Below are 17,356 nucleotides of genomic sequence, written 5' to 3' on the forward strand. Positions count from 1 at the left end.
CCTCAATCGGGGCTGTGATTCCCACTCCTCAATATTGAGACCAACTTTTATGAAAACATTGATGCACTCATAGCAACTTGACCAACATAACATGATTCATTGTTTGTAATATTAACACTCACACTTCATTAAGCTATGCTGCCTGGTCTTCGTCTGCATGTTTACAGTTTCTCTTGCTTTTTCATTCAGAAATCTTTCAAGAAGTGTTAACGTCCATCCATCCTGGTGTGTGAATGTGATGAATCATGTAAAGCGCTTTGAGGCTGCTCTCAGCGAAAAGGTGCCATATAATTGAAGTCCAATTACCATTACGATCTAGATTATAGAGCATCTTCTTCCACCAACATCCTGATTGTAGAGCATCTTCCTCCCGCTAAAGGATGTAACTCATGTGAAAGGTGACAAAGTGGCCATCTCTAAATATGACAGTTGGACTGTTATAGAAACTGTCTTGACATCGTGGCTGCATGTTTACAGCCTCCAGAGACGCTTTCCCCGTTTCCAGCTGGACACACAAGCACGTGCAAACAACTGACACCTACAGACACACAAGCAGCATATGAAGGGAAAGCTATAGAAAAATGTGTCCGCAAAAAAAAATCCAACCACAAAAAGTTGAATTACAAACAGTTTATGCTTTAGAATTGCTTTGTGGAGGCGGAGTAAACAATTAAATGTGCTTTTCTTCCTGCTTTCCGGCTCAGACCAGCCTCCACACACCTCCCACACATGTTTAAGCTCTACTCTCGTGAGCTTTTTGTTCCATTCAGGATGTTCGACGGGCACAATAGAGCCACACACACATTAACGCTTACATTCATGTACGCACAGAGCATCTGTCAGCTTCCCAAAGCTCCTGAAAACCACACGCAAAGGCTCTTGGCCTTCCATGCATGCAACGATCTTGACACTTTTGTGAGTCTTAGTTAATTTAGTTCTCTGCAATTTAATGATGGTAAAGTCTGAGGGAAGTCGTCAAGGTGTCGGAGGAATGCTCACGTTCGTTAAAGTGGCGAAGTCTTCATAATTTCTACAGTTTTCATGACGAATATTGGTCACAAGTCCGAGTTCTCAAGTGAAAACACGTTTTGGGCACCGTTTACATAAAAAAGGGACTCGAAGCAACTCAAAACACAATGTTTTGAAAACACAAGGTGAGACTTTCTGAAAATTCTCCGACTCCGACAATGTAAGAAACAAGGACTTCCAGTGACGTTTCGAGAAAATAGTGTGCCAGATTTAGTCGCAATTCAAGTTTTAAAAGGTTTGTGATATTTTTTTCTGGAAAGGTAGAAATTTCAAGTTTGCGACTCAAATTGAGCAACTGGTACCCACCAGAAGCAACCACAACCCGAAACTGACTGCTGGCTCATTTTCAGTGCCGTCCCACGGTTAAAAAGAAAATATTATTATAAGAATCTGTACAGAGTCGTCTGTTCAGACGCCTTAACGGCATGTTTTGAAACTTTTTCTCAGTAGAGATCAATTATATTGTATATTAATGCACAAAAACATGATCGAATCTGTAAAAAAAAGAAGATAAAAAGCTTGAATTTGTTTTAAATCAATTGGATTCAATCTGGCATAAAGCAAATAATTTCCTCTTTAAGTGTAATATTCTCCTGGACTGACTCAAACTGGCAAACCCAACTTTAATTCAAGTTTTCTTCATTTGGATCCTGGATCTCAAATCAGACCAGATGATAAATTTTACTCTGAACTTTCAGAAACGTCTAGACGCCACAACTACAAAAAAAAAAAAATCAAATAGTTTCCCACACGGATAGAAGTACGACAACAATACACAACACCCACAGCTGATAAACAGCCCGGGACGGAGGGCTCAGATGAGGCCCTCAGAGCGACACCCTTTTGAAACGTCCCCCCCCCCTCTCAGACGGGTTAAACAGCGGCATTGTGGTGGATCCTTCCCAGGGTGGAGCGTGGGGGAAGGTCTACGTGCCCCTCGCTTTCTTTAAATAAATAGACGAGGAGGGGGTAAGAGGGCATTTCAGCCCTCACAAGGTGAAAGAAAAGACTTTTTTTTTGTTGTAAATACAGAAAGGGAAACAGCAGTAGGCAAGAATACAAACAACAGCAGCAACAGTGATCATCGCTCTCTTGATTCCTAACACACATGCTCACACACACACACACACACACACACACACACACACACTGGGAGCTGGCACATGACTGCACATGCTCACACACACACACACACACACACACACACACACACACACACACACACACACACACACACACACACACACACACACACACACACACACACACACACACACACACACACACACAGTGACACCAATAGAGGCTCCTCTGATTTGAAACAAGTGAAGCCAGAAGCAGCAGCAAACTCCATAGCAACAAGTGGGCATTACGTTACCAACAGGGAGAAGTGAGGGGGGGGGGGGGGGGGCAATGTTTCTTGTACGGAGCTGGTAAATCATATTGGAAAGAGACGAGTCACTTTTGAGACTTCACTGTATTTGTGCAGCAGAAAACACGCCTGTTGTTGAATTTTTAAAACTTAAATCCAGTCCAGGTTTATATCGAACGTATGGAAACAGGAGTTTTCTCGTGAAGTTTTCACTTCAGTGGCCACAAACGGTCCAACGTCATCTTGACCGATAAAAAAATAGTATGAAGTAACCTTTAGATTTAGAAATGTAAACATTTTTGCGGTGCAGAGGATACATGATGATGTCTGTGTTTTCATAAATCCACATAATTAGCTTTGAGACTATCAACCAGCACCAACCCCCCCCCCCCCCCCCCCCCCCCCCCCCCCCCCCCCACACACACACACACACACACACATATTCGATAATTGAAAGTCAAACAGTAACATCCCACCAAATGAGCCCAGAAACATGCAGTAAAAGGACATATTAACATATTAACCCTGTGCTCACATTTGGTTGTTTTTCATGTCTGATGACCTTTTGAAGACGCGCTCTCTCTCTCTCTCTCTCTCTCTCTCTCTCTCGTGCTCCATTTCACTCTCACTTATCTGCTGCTGGCAACGATTTTGTGCATCTTCAGACAGAGTGCGTTGTCGCCATGGAAACTGATTCTGAGGCAACAGTTTGAGGCAGACGAGATCCAAACTCGATGACCTCCTGCTTACACACACACACACACACACACACACACACCACACACACACACACACACACACACACACACACACACACACACACACACACACACACACACTCGAAATCACACGCACACATGAATTCACACAAATTAGCACACTCACGAAGACACAAATGTGAGTAATTTAATCCTCAGCAGCAGATTTATTGTCACCTCTGCACACACACACACGTGCATGCACACCTCATTAATACATATACACACAGACACATCTCAATTGCAACCACATCAGACCTAGCAGCAACTTTCATCCCAAATTATACAATTGTACATGTGTATGTATACACGCACGCACGCACGCACGCACACACACACACACAACCACACACACACACGATTAAGTGACTCTTATGCAGCTTTACTGTCATCTAGCAATAAACTGTCGACCGTCAGAGCATTAAAACGGCTCTCAACTCTACTTTAGCTTCAACTTTGTACCCGGAGATCTCCAGCCACCCTAATCCTCTCTCTGCACAGCTGTCCACATGTCGCTTACGTTTCTCTAATCACACACACACACACACACACACACACATACACGCGCGTTGTTTTTAATTGAACGTCTCGGTATTTGTGTAGATTACAAAGTCCTCTCGTAAAATTTAACGGTTCCTATGAATTTCATGAGTGTTTGTATCACGAGTGATCTGATCTGCCCGTGGTGAGGAAACCATGTGGAATCTATATTCTGGACAGTGTTTCTTTCTTATTCCATACTTTTGGTTTATTGCTTTAATTCAGTCCTGATGGACTCGTTAGTATTCTTACATTTTTAGTGAACGCCATGAAGGAAAAAGTCCCAAGCAAATAGTTTCTCGATTTCCCCCTGAGCATCTCTTGACCCTCTCATATGAGGCCATCATGGCACTTGAAGCGTGCGTAAAAGAGGCTTGAGATGGAATGTGTCCCCATTGCCATAATTAATAATTCAATTGTGAAGTTTGAAACTGCACAGTATCTGTAAATGCGAACATAGTGGTGTGAAAAGACGATCCAAAAGAGCGAGGGCATTTATATAATGCTGGAATACTCTGGTAGGCTACTGTGGGTGGGAATTGACCTGAATTACTTTATTTTACTTTACAATTTTATGTGAAATGCGACACACCCTTTCTCTTCGGCTGGACTATGAAAGTGGATAAATGCTCACAGGGGTGTGTCGTATGTGAGGAGGGTAACAAGTGAGGGGGAGCAGGAGAAGGAAACAGAGAACATGGAGACGACGTGTGAAGATTTGGTGCTCGTGTGTGTGTGTGTGTGTGTGTGTGTGTGTGTGTGTGTGTGTGTGTGTGTGTGTGTTGTGTGTGTGTGTGTGTGCGTGCGTGCGTGCGTGCGTGCGTGCGTGTGTGTGCGTGCGTGCGTGTGTGGTGTTCAGATGCAACCAGAGGGAGTTGGGATTCATCAGCCGCTCCTGATTGGTTGCCGATGTGGTGGAATGATGGTGTTGGGATCCTGAAGTGGCTGCTGTGATTGGATTGTCGTGCATGAAGGAGGCATGCAGCACGCTCAAACACACACACACACACACACACACGGTAATACATGCATGCATGCATGCTCCACATATACATGTGAAAAATCAGTAATGAGCACAAAATGTACAAAGTTCGACTGGCATGCAGGAAGGAGCTGTAATGACACCAGAAAACTGCACCAGCTCGTCATGTGAATTTTGCAAGCGTGCTTGCATGAGCACACACTGGGCTTTACAAAGCTGGGATCGAAAACCAAAAGGAGCTAGGAGGAAAGTGCATGGGGGGGGGGGGGCATTTCTTACTCCAAACCCCCCCTAAAGTCTAAATGAATCGCTCTGGCACCGTCTAGTTTACTAATGAGGCTCTGAGGAATGCTGCTGATCAGAACAGGACCCTCTGGCTTCTTTTCTAATGGAAATCTGGCGAAGCTTTACTGTCGACGGCGGCGTCGTTCCTTCCCCCGTTCCCCCGTCCGCCCCGCCTGCAGCCCCACCGGCCGGGGAGTGAGTGAGTGACATGGCTGCTTTGGCAGCAGGGCAGCGGGATGGCAGCCTGTTCAGAGCGGCTCGACGTGACCCGACCGGTCACCGGACCGTAGGAACATCATGATGATGATGATGATGATGATGATGATTGTGGTGTAATCCACGTTAATCACTGTAACTTCTGGTCAAACATGAAGTGTAAGAAGACCAGTCAACCGGCAAGACGACCTATAAAACGTGTAGAAATGAGACTTTCACTGCAATTTTTCAAGAAAAGTCGCTGCTGTTGCTCACCCCCCCCCCCCCCCCCCCCCCCCCCACACACACACACACACACACACTCTCTCTCTTACCCTATTCGCTGCTCATGCATAAACTCATGAACATGTACTAAAAGTAACATAATGAATGCTGAAGATGAACAGGTGTTTACTGTATATATTTGGAGCCATCATGTCACTTCAGCTGCTCCAGCGGGGGAAGTCGTCTCCTCAGTGTCGTGGGCAGAGCAATATTGTGCGCAGTATACAGTATTTCAGGGACGTGTAGCAAACGGAGTAATACCAGTGACGGCCTGTGAGGGCAGCGTGGAGCAGTGCAGCTGGTGCGACCAACAGGAGGAGCAAGAAAGACAGCGGGAGTGAGGATCTCGACCAGGAATTCAAAACAATTCAACGACTGTCTAGTGGGCCAAGAAAACAACGCAGAGAACAAAACACTGATCCAAGAGAGGCAAACCCTGATTCTTCTGCTTTACTGCTGCTTCTTAATAACCCGTCTGCTCCCGCTCTGCAAGGTGACCATTGACCTGGAGCTGCACCTCGACAAGCGGGCCAAGCCGAGGCCTCCCGGAGGATCCGTGGCCCACTACGACGTTTACCTCTACAGGGTCCCCAAAGCCGGACCCAAGGCCCCGAACGGGCCGAGCGCCGCCGGCGGGGCCACGGGCCGTGGCGGGGCCACGGGCCGGGTCCTGCGCTGGAAGGACGACCTGTACCCGCCGTCGCCTCCCTGCTCAGTGTGCAGCCCTGCCGCCTCCACGCCCTGGTCGTTCAAACACTGCGCGCTCTGATGAACTGCTGGTCGTGGCTCTGGATGTGTGACGCATCGAGGGAAGCTTTCATTACTAGTTGATTTCGCCGCTCTTGCGGGCTCATGTCGCTCAATCGGAGCATTTTAGTATCGTGGACTAATACGAAGTAAATGTCAGATTACACTTCCATAAAGGGGAAATACTGTGTTTTCCTGGCGTCTGACACAAACTTCCAGAAGGTGAATGACTGTGAGTCGCTGATAAGAACTAAATGCTCCTGAAATAGAAGGAAATTGAATTTCAATTATTGTCATTCCTTCAGATTCTGTGTCAAAAAAAGACTCAAAAAGTGACAAAAATCTGTTTCTTCACATGCAGAACTACAATAATAAGTCTTACATGTGACTGATCATCTTTATGATCCACGTGTTTAAGTTGAATGCTGCTCTGGAGCTTCCTATGTGCGACTAGACTGCATATTTTCATAGATTTTTCAAACGTACTTATTTCTTCGATTGAAAATCTCCTAACAACAAATACGTTTCCAATAGGTTCCATGTAACTTTATTTATTTCTATTTATTCATTTACAAACGTGTGCAAAATAAAAAAAACAACAAGCAAACAAGAGAAACAAACAGAATGAATAAAAACAAAAAAGCGACACTCCAAATGAGTAATCCAGAGATCACTTGACACTCCGATTTGTCAATAAGTTTACAAGAAAAAACGATATAGATGGTGGGATGTTATAGAAAAAGATACAGAAAAGAAATATTTCAATCAAGAAACAATATTAAAACCAAGACAAATTACTTTTTTTTTTTTTTTTTAAATTGGTGAAGCATTGATGTACGTCAGAAAAATAAACAGAAAATAGATTCAGTGACGAGGTTGAACTTTGATTCAACTTCTTTTGTATTCATGACATTTTATTTATTGTTAAATTTTTTATTGTTTTGTTTTAAACCTTTCGCTTGCAGGAAATTCTGCACAAAACTTTCACTTTTGAGGATGTATGACTGTGAGATACACTTCATCTCTCTGCTGCTGCTTCTTACTGGAAAACTTGAAATAAAACACTTGTCGACAAGTAGAGACGCACCGATGTGACTTTTTGTTACAAAAGACCCAGACGGAGCGCCGACACAAAAGACAAGAAGGTTTATGTCAGTTTAAGAGAAGTCAAAAAGTTCATTAATTTAACAAATGTCAAATATCAAATATAACAAACAGCATCGATTTAATAAAAACATTTTTAAAAAGTGTTCTGTAACCAAAGATTCTTTACTTTTCATGCTTGAAACATTAGTTTCAGACTTTTAATTCACTCTTCTTTTGTTCCTTAAGAATGATCTCATGAAGCCAGTTATCTTGTTCTGTGGCTGCCAATCCTCCATCTGTCATAAACCACATTTGAAACCAAATTCAAGTGCAGTGTTTCTCCAAATGATATAACGAAATGCATTATGTGGTAGAAATGGGGAAACATGGACATCAGGAGTAATTAAGCTCAACTTACAGCCAATAAGTCGGCTCTTTACATCAAATTAGCAAATATTATATTTTGGCCCACGGTTAAAAGGGGTGACGATCAAAGTTTCCCATCACTTCTATAATTATCAGATTTAGAGTTGTCCACTTAATGTTTTCTACAAAGATCAGTAACTTCTTGTTTCATTGAGACAAACTGGTGCAGCTTTTAATTCTATATTCTAAATGGCACAACCTACAATAGCAATTAAAACTAAATACTGATCTTATGACTGGATTCAGGTTTTAACATCTCCCTGATGCAAGCAACATTATGTTTCATCTGGCAATTTTACAGCTGCTGTGTTTTAGAGTTTTTATCAAATAAGCAGAGCTCCCTAAACGAGCAAGAGATGCACACTGCCACCTGCTGGACAGTAAAATCAGTCCCAGATTCTCTATCTCCCATTTTACTCCTGTGCGTTTTACTCAGTTGTTCAGTATCAACCATGAGTGTAAGATGGATGACTTATGTGTGCCACACTCCATTTGATAATGCTCTACAGGTTTTGATTTTGAACACACACACTTACCTCGTGTGGCTGGATTTCAACATGGTTTAGCTGATTATATTGTCAACATTTCAGGTTATGAATACCGACCGTCCGTCATCCGTACCACTTTAAATAACCTGGGGTCACAAAGGGCTGGAGCCGATAGACATTCAGGTTAAAGTCTGGACAGGTCACCAGATGAAGATCATCAATTCACATCAAACATGTGCAGTTTTGGTTGAACAAGAAACTGAATACTGGAAGAAAAAGCAGCGCACACAGGGACGACATGCAAACTTGACAGAGAAAAGCCTTAACTGGGATATATCATTGTACCACTGTGCAGGTCATGAATTCATGAAAGGGGGGACATTTATGAATGGCAACCAATTACAACCAATATATGTAGTTTTATGACATATCTTAGAAAACGTTTAAGAATTCCAGCATTTTGATTGAACCTTCTATTTTTCCATATAGTGTAATTTCTTCAATGAGTCTTTGTTTTTGCTGTTAAATGCATATTCTTTACAGAAAACAATTACAGTGGCAGGTAATGGAAAATATGTATTTTACTATTCTCGATTTTTCTTTTAAGGATTTGTTAATTACTTGACCTTTTTGTTCTCCTTACATTTTTCACACTGGTTCGTTCCTCGTCTTAACCTCCATGATTCAGTTACAGTCAAAGGGTCAAAGTAGTTACAGTTATCAGCTCTGAAGCTGCAGATGTTGACAAATCAAAGAGTGATCCAGTAACAGTGATAATGGGGAATGTTAACACTTTCTTTTTTTGTTTAAAAAAACCCCAATCCATCCCAAATACAGAAATTAAATGTAATTCAAACTATTTTATATAGTGTGTATCCAGATTGTTTAAATTAATAACAAAAACGGTTCTTAATAACCTTGTCTCTGAGTTGAAATTTGAAGACGAATCATGATATGTGTCATTACGAGTGAATTAACTGATGTCTGCACACACATATAGTACAGTTACAATAGCAAGAGATATAATCTGTGTGCCTATGTGCATACGTGTATGTGTAGCTCACCCTTATCACTACCACTATCCCCACCAAAAACAAGTCTCAAGATGCCTTAAATAGGCATTCTTTTTATTAATGAAAATAGAAAAAACAAAACAAAACATATTTTTAATACCTCATTTTGTTTTTGAATGTACTTCAGAGCCAGAGCTTCTCCAGCTAATAACTTAACTTGGTACTTTAATTTGTACCAAATTAATTATTTAATGCGTGTGTGAAACGCTGAGCACTTTTGCCAGCCCTGGTTTTAATAAATAGCAATATGTTATTCATTTAAACTACAGGTCAGATGTACCATCAAACCATTCTTCCATGCGTGTATTAGACAATGTTCCCTCTGAGATTAACAAATTATTTTCTATTCTATTCTATTCTATTCTACACTGTGTAATGCGACTATTCTATTCTATTCTATTCTATTCTATTCTATTCTATTCTACACTGTGTAATGCGACCGTCTGTTAATTTAATTCCGCACCCCACCACGTGTGGCGCTGCAGGCAAAAACAAAACAAAACAGAGGGAACATCAGAAGAAGCTGCCATGCGTTTACAAAGATCGTCTACAAAAAGATGTCACTGCAGTCACTCTGTTTACAACGTCACAGATCAATCGTGTTGAATAGCAGTTTCAGCTCCGGAAGAAAATAAACCTCAGAGTGAGACGTCGTGTTTTGTTCAAATCAATGTGTAGCTCGCTGGATGCTGGTTAGCCGCTCGCAGAGGGAATGGTCTGAAAAAAACAACATTGTTTTTAGCTTTATATTTTATTGAAGTTGTCAAAAGTGGCTTCGGTTAAAGGAGCCTGCTTCACAGCGTTGAATTATTTACTCATAACGGGCCCAACCCGTGTTTTTTTAGCAATACTTCGCCATGTTTACAGAGCTGAACAGCATATTGAACTCCTCTCCTGACAGCATCACACAGGTGAGTGTTTCCCACGTCTCATCCAGGTTTATGCTCTCTATGTATGTAGTGGACGTTCAACACTTGTTTTGACCCACAGGGAGAGTTTATCCTGCTGTCAGACAGGCAGAGTGACGCTTCTTTCCTCATCCATCACTTCCTCTCTTTCTACCTCCGAGGTCAGTCCTGAAACTGGACCACAGTGAAGTGAAGCATGTTGGGTTTGTGTGTGTCAGCTGGTCGTTGTGTTGTTTCATCCTGCTGCAGCTCGATGTAAAGTGTGTTTCCTGGGTCTGGTGCAGTCCTTCAGTCACTACAGTGCAGTCAGCCAGAGACTGGTGAGTGCTCACATTCAGTGTTTTCATGTTAAATATAACCGGCGAGAATAGAAATATGGGCTATTAGTTATTTCTAGCATGCTGTGATTTGTGTGTTTGCAGGGTGTGAGCTTGACTCAGGCCAAGGAGAAAGGCCAGCTGGTATTCTTTGAAGGACTGAAGGAGTCGCTGTCTTTTTTCATTCCTCAAGAGGGAAACGCAGAAAGTCAAGCCATGGACTTCCTCAGGTACAGTCGCACCATTTACTTTGCTTTGTTTACTTTATATATACATGTGTGTGTGTGTGTGTGTGTTTAGGTAGTTTTTTTTAAATAGTTTAAAACGGGCACGTAAAAACATTTCAATGCACATTATACAGTGTATAATTGTGCTTGTGACAAGTATAGCTTTTGATTCTTGGTAATAAAAACGTATTTTGGTTTTAACAGTCTCATCCTCGTCCCCCATGTGTGTTTTCCCTCAGGGATCCTGCTGTGGGCCTGCGGAGCCTCTACGACCTCATCCTGTCCAGTGTGCAGAGCCCTGACAGTACGGCGGAGGGGGCGGGGGAGTGGGGGCCCCCCGTGCTGCTGGTGGACGACCTCAGCGTGTTGTTGAGTCTGGGGGTCGGCGCCGGAGCCGCGCTGGACTTCAGCCATTACTGCAGAGCCGCGATCTGCTCTCGGCTGCAGGTCAGATGCCTCCGTCCTCGTCGCCTTGCGTAGCGCCGCGCACCGACCGCTGATGACTGCCGGCTTTGCAGGGCAACGTGGTGATGCTGGTTCGCTGCAGCGGGGGAGAGGAGGAAGAGGAAGGCGATGACGAAGGCGCCGAGTGGCTCCTGAGAGGTTTGACGCACCAGTGTAGCCTCACGCTTCATGTCGAGGGTCTGCCAACGGGTTACTGCAGAGACATACACGGACAGGTGAGTGGGCGCTCGCGCTGCAGGGTGTTCAATACTGCAAACCTCCAAAACGCACAATTCAAAGATTCACGTTTGTATTTCATGTAATGACTTTTAATATAACAACTGAATCTGCTTTCTTTCATTTAATAAAAAATATGAGGCCCAGATCAGAAACTGTACGTCAAAATATAAACTTTTGATTCAGTATGAGCTCGATTAATTATATAGAGTTGATAAGAATGGTACAATAGTAAGTATAAGACACACAACTAAATGTGCTCAAGCAAAACGGATTGTAAAGCAGGTGAATTTCTGTCCTGCAGGTGGAGGTGTGTTGGAGGAGGAGGCGGGGCGACGGGCAGCACACGCAGAGGAAACTCTTTCAGTACAAAGTCCACGACAAAGGAGCTTCTTTCTTCGCTCGCGGGACTTCCAGTGCCGTTCTCTAGCCCCCCCGTGACGAGGTGGAAACGTCTCATACATATCTACGTGTTTAACAGTTCTGATATTAAAGCTCAGTAATCATGTGCATTGTCCTTGTTCCTTCCAGTTTTATAAGCAATATGTTCCCACAGCCATTCAACTTAATAGAAATGTGACTTAATGCTAAAAGGTTTTTTTTTTTTCTCAAGAACTTTATTGAACAAAGTGGGAACATCTAAACTTTACACAACTCTATCAAACAACTCTGACAGTGCTCACAAATAATACATTAATATAATCTTAAGCTTTATGACAGATACTTATAAAGTTCGTAACTACAACAAATACAAATGAGAATGACATTTTGTTAATGAGAATAGTATAATTAAAAAATACAAAAGGGACCAGGGAAGCAGAGGGTCTCATTATTCATTTGGAATAGTTCTTTAAACATCTTTACTTTATTGCTTTTTATGTGGTTATGTTGTTTAGTTTAAAAAAAAAAATTAAATTCAAAATAGAACTTGACAAAATTTAGGTTTACCTATGCTAATCTGCATTTATGAATGTGACATTTTCCACTTGGAATTAACTAAAAAATCAACTAAAATGACCAGTAAAACTAAGTGACAAAGTGGCAGTAAGAGTAGCAAAGTATCAATAAAGGTCAAATTCAATCAATTAAGTACCCTTAAATAAAAAAAGTATCAATACAGTACCATTGTTAACAAAAAGGTATCAATAAAAGTGAAGAAAGTATTTAAGTGTCAGAAAAAGTTAAAATTTGTAAATAAAGTGCCACTGGTAGTGGATGAATTGCTACAATGTTAAAAAAAAGTGTTGATAAACTACCATCAATAACGAAAATACCAGTAAATGATAAAAGATGTCGATAAAGTACCATTAATTGAAAAAAAATATCAGCTACATTTAAAAGCTATAAAGTACCAATAAAAGTGTAAATGAAACTAAAAACGTATCAAAAATAGTATCAATAAAGTCACAGTATTAGTGAAAAAGTATTGATGAGGAAACAGTGAAAGAGTAAAAGTACAAAGTGCCACTTGTTGACATACTGACACAGTGCGCCGGTGTGATTGCACCCTCTGGCCGCTGGGTGTCGCTGTCTCTCCGCCGGCCGGTTGCAGGGTGAGAGGTCGGAGTGGAGAGGTCTCTTGAGGGATTTGACAACCGGCGCTGTGTTGAGACGCTTCTCCTGCATGTCTCCATCATATGGGCGCCTTACATAAGCTTTACTTCAGCAGATTGACACGGAATAAAAAGGAATAACGCCGCAGCTCCTCTTTCATCCGAGGGAACCACAGCGTCAACATTTGGAGGATATCTCGAGTTTGTCCAGGTTTGTGTGCGAAAAGTTGAGCTCCGTGAGCATTTAGCTGCCCTGCGAGATTCAGCTGGTGGAAATTGCACTTGCATTTAATGTCTTTTTCTGTCCTCCGTTTTACCTCCAGGGGCGAGTTTGTCACTTGTACATGATAACACGTCGTATTAAAACTAAACTCCCATTCGCCACATTGTGCAACACAGCGGCGTGCTAATGTAGCACGCAAGCTAACTTTAGCATCACTTTAGTATTCGGCGTTTTTATTGACAGAAAGCGACTCTGACAACTTTATCCGCTCGCATTTATTGATTTCAACGTGTGCGCACATGTTTCCAATCCAGAACACTTTTGATAAAGCCAATTTTGATGCCTCCTCGATTCATTTGTTTGGCTAACGAAGCTACCAGACTTAGCATGTCGCCTGGAGGCGATTTAACTTCTATATTCACAGAAAAAAACTAAAATGATTTAAGACCACCTTCAATGTGTGTGAATGTTAGTAGCGGCTGTTGTTATCCATTATTGTGGCTTTTTTAAAGAAACATGTTGATGCCCTCCAGTCAACATTAGCATGCTAACAATTAACATGTAATTTTGTGTTTGTGCAGCTTAGAAAATAGGATTTGCTTAAAGTTTTAAACTGTGATTGTGGTTTGTATTGGGAGCTTTTGGATATTGAAATAAGCATGTAGTGGTTAAACCGGCTGAAGAGTAACGTGGGCTGCTGGAGCATGTTGGCAGCTGATTGCTCAAATGAAATTCAGCTGTTGACACAATTAACACGAGGCTGGAAAGGTTTTTTTGGGGTTTACTTGATGTTGGGTTTGATTTACGGTTAAGAAGGGCTTTTCTTCATGTGGATGTTGGGTTTTATTCGCTGTAGAAGTCGCTCCTGACAGATCCAATAAACTGCTTCAGTGGTCAGTGGTGTAGTCTGTGTGAAAGTTATGGATTTCTCAAGTGTTGGATCTGACCTCGTCATCTGTCAGGGTATTTGTACATTTAAGTCCTTTTGGTTTTCGTGGTTAATGCTGCTTGGGGACACTGTTCAGACTGGCCGATCATCCCTGCCTCTGCTGTCTCCTTCCTGGCAGGTGACTATGTTACCACATGGTTGCATCAGCTTCATCTTCCCTCCATGTGTCCACAGTCTCTCTGTGTGTGTGTGTGTGTGTGTGTGTGTGTGTGTGTGTGTGTGTGTGTGTGTGTGTGTGTGTGTGTGTGTGTGTGTGTGTGTGTGTGTGTGTGTGTGTGTGTGTGTGTCAGTCACCATTTCACTTGGTTTCGAGCAACTCAAGATGGTAAACACAGGTGAAATGCAGAAGTGGAGGCTTCATTCAACTTTAAATGTGTACTATTGGCATATCTGTTAATTAATGACTAAAATTAAGCTTCTGTAAGGCCCCATTGTCTTTCTCTATTTCATCAGGATGACAGAAAATCGATTGCAGGGCACCGACTCCTTGTTAGTCTATTATTACATTTCTGTTACTGATTGACGGGGTGTTTTTCCTGTTTTGCCATCAGCTGTGGTTGTAAAAGCCGCTGCACATCCACGTTGCGCTTCTATTTGCGTTAAAGACTGATGCTCTTCAGTGATCGGTGGCTCGTGCTTTAATGGGATTTATCACTGAAGTGTGATGCAGCTATTCTATGAAGACTGGACTCAGACTAAAGTCCCGTGTTGCGGATACTTTTCTGGTTTTGCTTGCAAAGTTATTCATGAATATACCACATGATACACAAATCAGCTCACGATGCGACAGGAATTTCTAAACCCCGCCGATGCCTTCAAGTTGGGAATTTTATTAAGTGTTGAAAAGAGGTAAGCTTGTGCAAAAATCTACAAATTCCAAGTGCAGTGACTTAGTTTAAACAGTATTTGTGAAGCTGATCTGTAAACGTGCAGCTCGGGATCAGTGTACGAATCTGCAGGGTGATTTCCTTTTCACCTTTATTTCTGGCAATATTGGTTGGCGCCGTGAAATGGAATTATTTATTTCTCATGGGTTTATTCCCGCTTTCGTTATTCGTTCTGTGTGACGCTGCAAAGACTGATTAAACTGCCATAAACAATGGTTGCATTCATGCCCTGCAAATTCAGACGCATTCATTTAAATACAATAGAAAATGCAAAAACTTCACAAAAAGTGATTGTAAAGAATCAGTGTTGCTATTTGGAGGGGCAAATGTCATGTAAATGTATTTATTTATTGCAAACTTTTGCTCAGTTTTTTAATTTTGTTTTTTGCACCTTGACATTTTAAGCCTTATAGAGAAGACTTGTGTAGTTTATGTGAAACACTTAAAGACCAGACGAGGAATTAATTGCACCCTAAAATAATCTGCTCATGTTTCCACCTGTGCAGAGAAACATTTAGATATAGGTGAAGAAGTAATGCTGTTTCTTAGTATCGTGATAACTGCATGATTTAGGATGAATCCCAAAATGGAGTGCTTGATGTGAACTTTGTGTTTTGACATTTGTTCTTAACAACAGGCCGTCCTTCAGTATTTTAGTTTGACAATTTTATGCGATTAGTCCCACTTATTAATATACAGTTCTGTCATTTGGTATTTGCAGGACATGATTTCACCACGGCATCATTTATTGCACAAGCTGATAATGCTGTCATGATAAACGTATGATTTCATTGTATAATTTCCGTTTCTTACCGACACAACTGTGATGAAGGACTACTTGTGGAAGTGTATTCTATTTCCTGAAGAGCATTGCTGTTCTCCTGCCAGTTGGATACAAACTCCTTTATTGTGAAGTTTTGGAAGTTGACATGTATATTAGATGTGTATGTGTGAGGGAAGCGGTTTGTTTTAGTGTCGGGTGGGGTTGGTGGCCACAGGCCCTGAGCCCTGCTCGTTGAGTTTCCGATCAGCTCAATCCAGGATTAGTTCCCTGACGGAGATGCTGCTGAGCCTTTGCCAAACCAGGCCTTCCAGCGTCACTGGTGCAGCCTCCGCGGCGGGCGGCGGACTGGACGCACCGCGGAGGAGACATGGAGGCATCCAGTGAGGGGTTCCCCTGGCGACCGTGACCGGACCGCCGGATCTCTCTCCTTCAGGAAAAGGACTTCAAAACCCTCTTTTGCCCATTGTGCAAGCTGGCCGCAGGGCGCCGCGGTGTTTACCGCTCAGAGTATTTATACCGGCAGATCAAGAGACTCCCGAGGCGAAAACCTCCCCGGGAATGTTTCCGCCGCTCCCGGGGGGACGAGCCGAGCAGTCGCACACGCAGCTCGAGCCGAGGAGGGAGCGCTGCGTTTCCCACAGGGCACAGATTAGACTAAAAAAACCCTGCGCCGCTCGAGTGAGGGAGATAAAGCGCTCTCTCGTCAGCAGGTACGGGCAATAACACAAGGCTGTGTGGCCGACGCTGCAGGACGGAGATGGAACACCGCGTGTAGGACACAGCTGCAGGAAAAGCAGCTAAATATTGAAAGAGGGGAAAAAAGTGGAGCAGATCACAACACTGATAATTTGCACCGAACCTCTGGGCTGAGCAAACGGAGCAGAGCTGAGATGGGACCAAAGAGTCAACGGCTCATTAGTGACTGTTTTGAAATGATGAAGAAAGATTTGTCGTGTTTCTGGATTCAGCCAGATTCTCGGCACAAAACACGTTTGTGGCTCTAGTTTAGTGAAAGTATTTCTTATGAGATAAATACATTATGCTTTCATGAAGCATGCATTCAAAATGTCAATGTTAAATTGAGAAGAAAAATGCAGTGAGTCATGATTGATGGTGCGATTAATTAAAGTAAGTCAATTATGAAGTAAGAAAATGACTGAAAACAACAAAGTCAACAAACCGCTGGTGTGAATTGGTAAATAATGGCCAAGAGAAAGGTCAGTTATTTTCAAAAAACATCTCAAAGCATGAAAACATTAAGAAACACTTGATGTTCTTTAGCAAAATTCAACAGAATAATTGCATAATGAATTTTTAGTTTGAATAGTTTTCATCCTTGCTGTTAATGGATTGTTTTTATTCATGCTGGCCTCACAATCACTGTCATTATTCAGTTCTGTCTATTTGAACTTTTAACTTCTCTGTTAAGGATACTTGTAAATAACACTAACCCACGAGTCTCAAAAATAAAAAAGTGAAGATAAAAAGTTTTAATTTATTTATGTGCACAATTTGGAGTTACAGTCCCTGAACGTGTTCCGTTTGAGAAATGGCTTTTGAA

At 42.2% G+C, this 17,356-nt stretch overlaps 2 protein-coding genes across 2 annotated transcripts in view; both read left to right on the forward strand.

Annotated features, from left to right (window-relative positions):
- Nucleotides 1-9,970: 9,970 nt before the first annotated feature.
- Nucleotides 9,971-11,837, forward strand: elp6 (elongator acetyltransferase complex subunit 6). The gene is made up of 7 exons (XM_080501602.1): nt 9,971-10,177; nt 10,257-10,335; nt 10,424-10,494; nt 10,597-10,721; nt 10,958-11,165; nt 11,237-11,398; nt 11,704-11,837. Exons 1-7 carry the CDS (start codon nt 10,124-10,126, stop codon nt 11,827-11,829), a joined length of 825 nt encoding a protein of 274 aa, XP_080357728.1. The 5' UTR covers nt 9,971-10,123; the 3' UTR covers nt 11,830-11,837.
- A 4,449-nt stretch (nt 11,838-16,286) lies between these two features.
- The window catches only part of scap (SREBF chaperone), a 35,180-nt gene continuing 34,110 nt past the window's right edge, over nt 16,287-17,356 (forward strand). Inside the window, exon 1 of the mRNA XM_080501599.1 lies at nt 16,287-16,505. Coding sequence (XP_080357725.1) covers nt 16,354-16,505 — 152 coding nt within the window. The 5' untranslated portion in view covers nt 16,287-16,353. The remainder of the gene's footprint in view (nt 16,506-17,356) is intronic.

Source organism: Blennius ocellaris (assembly GCF_963422515.1).
Source record: "Blennius ocellaris genome assembly, chromosome: 8".
In the NCBI taxonomy this organism is placed as follows: Eukaryota; Metazoa; Chordata; class Actinopteri; order Blenniiformes; family Blenniidae; genus Blennius; species Blennius ocellaris.

What these genes read in the sequence shown, in the direction of transcription:
- elp6 (XM_080501602.1), top strand. Translation starts at nt 10,124, where the DNA reads ATGTTTACAGAGCTGAACAGCATATTGAACTCCTCTCCTGACAGCATC. An exon ending in CCTCTCTTTCTACCTCCGAG is followed by an intron (nt 10,336 to 10,423) that starts GTCAGTCCTGAA and finishes ATCCTGCTGCAG; the next exon opens with CTCGATGTAAAGTGTGTTTC. An exon ending in GCAGAGACATACACGGACAG is followed by an intron (nt 11,399 to 11,703) that starts GTGAGTGGGCGC and finishes TCTGTCCTGCAG; the next exon opens with GTGGAGGTGTGTTGGAGGAG.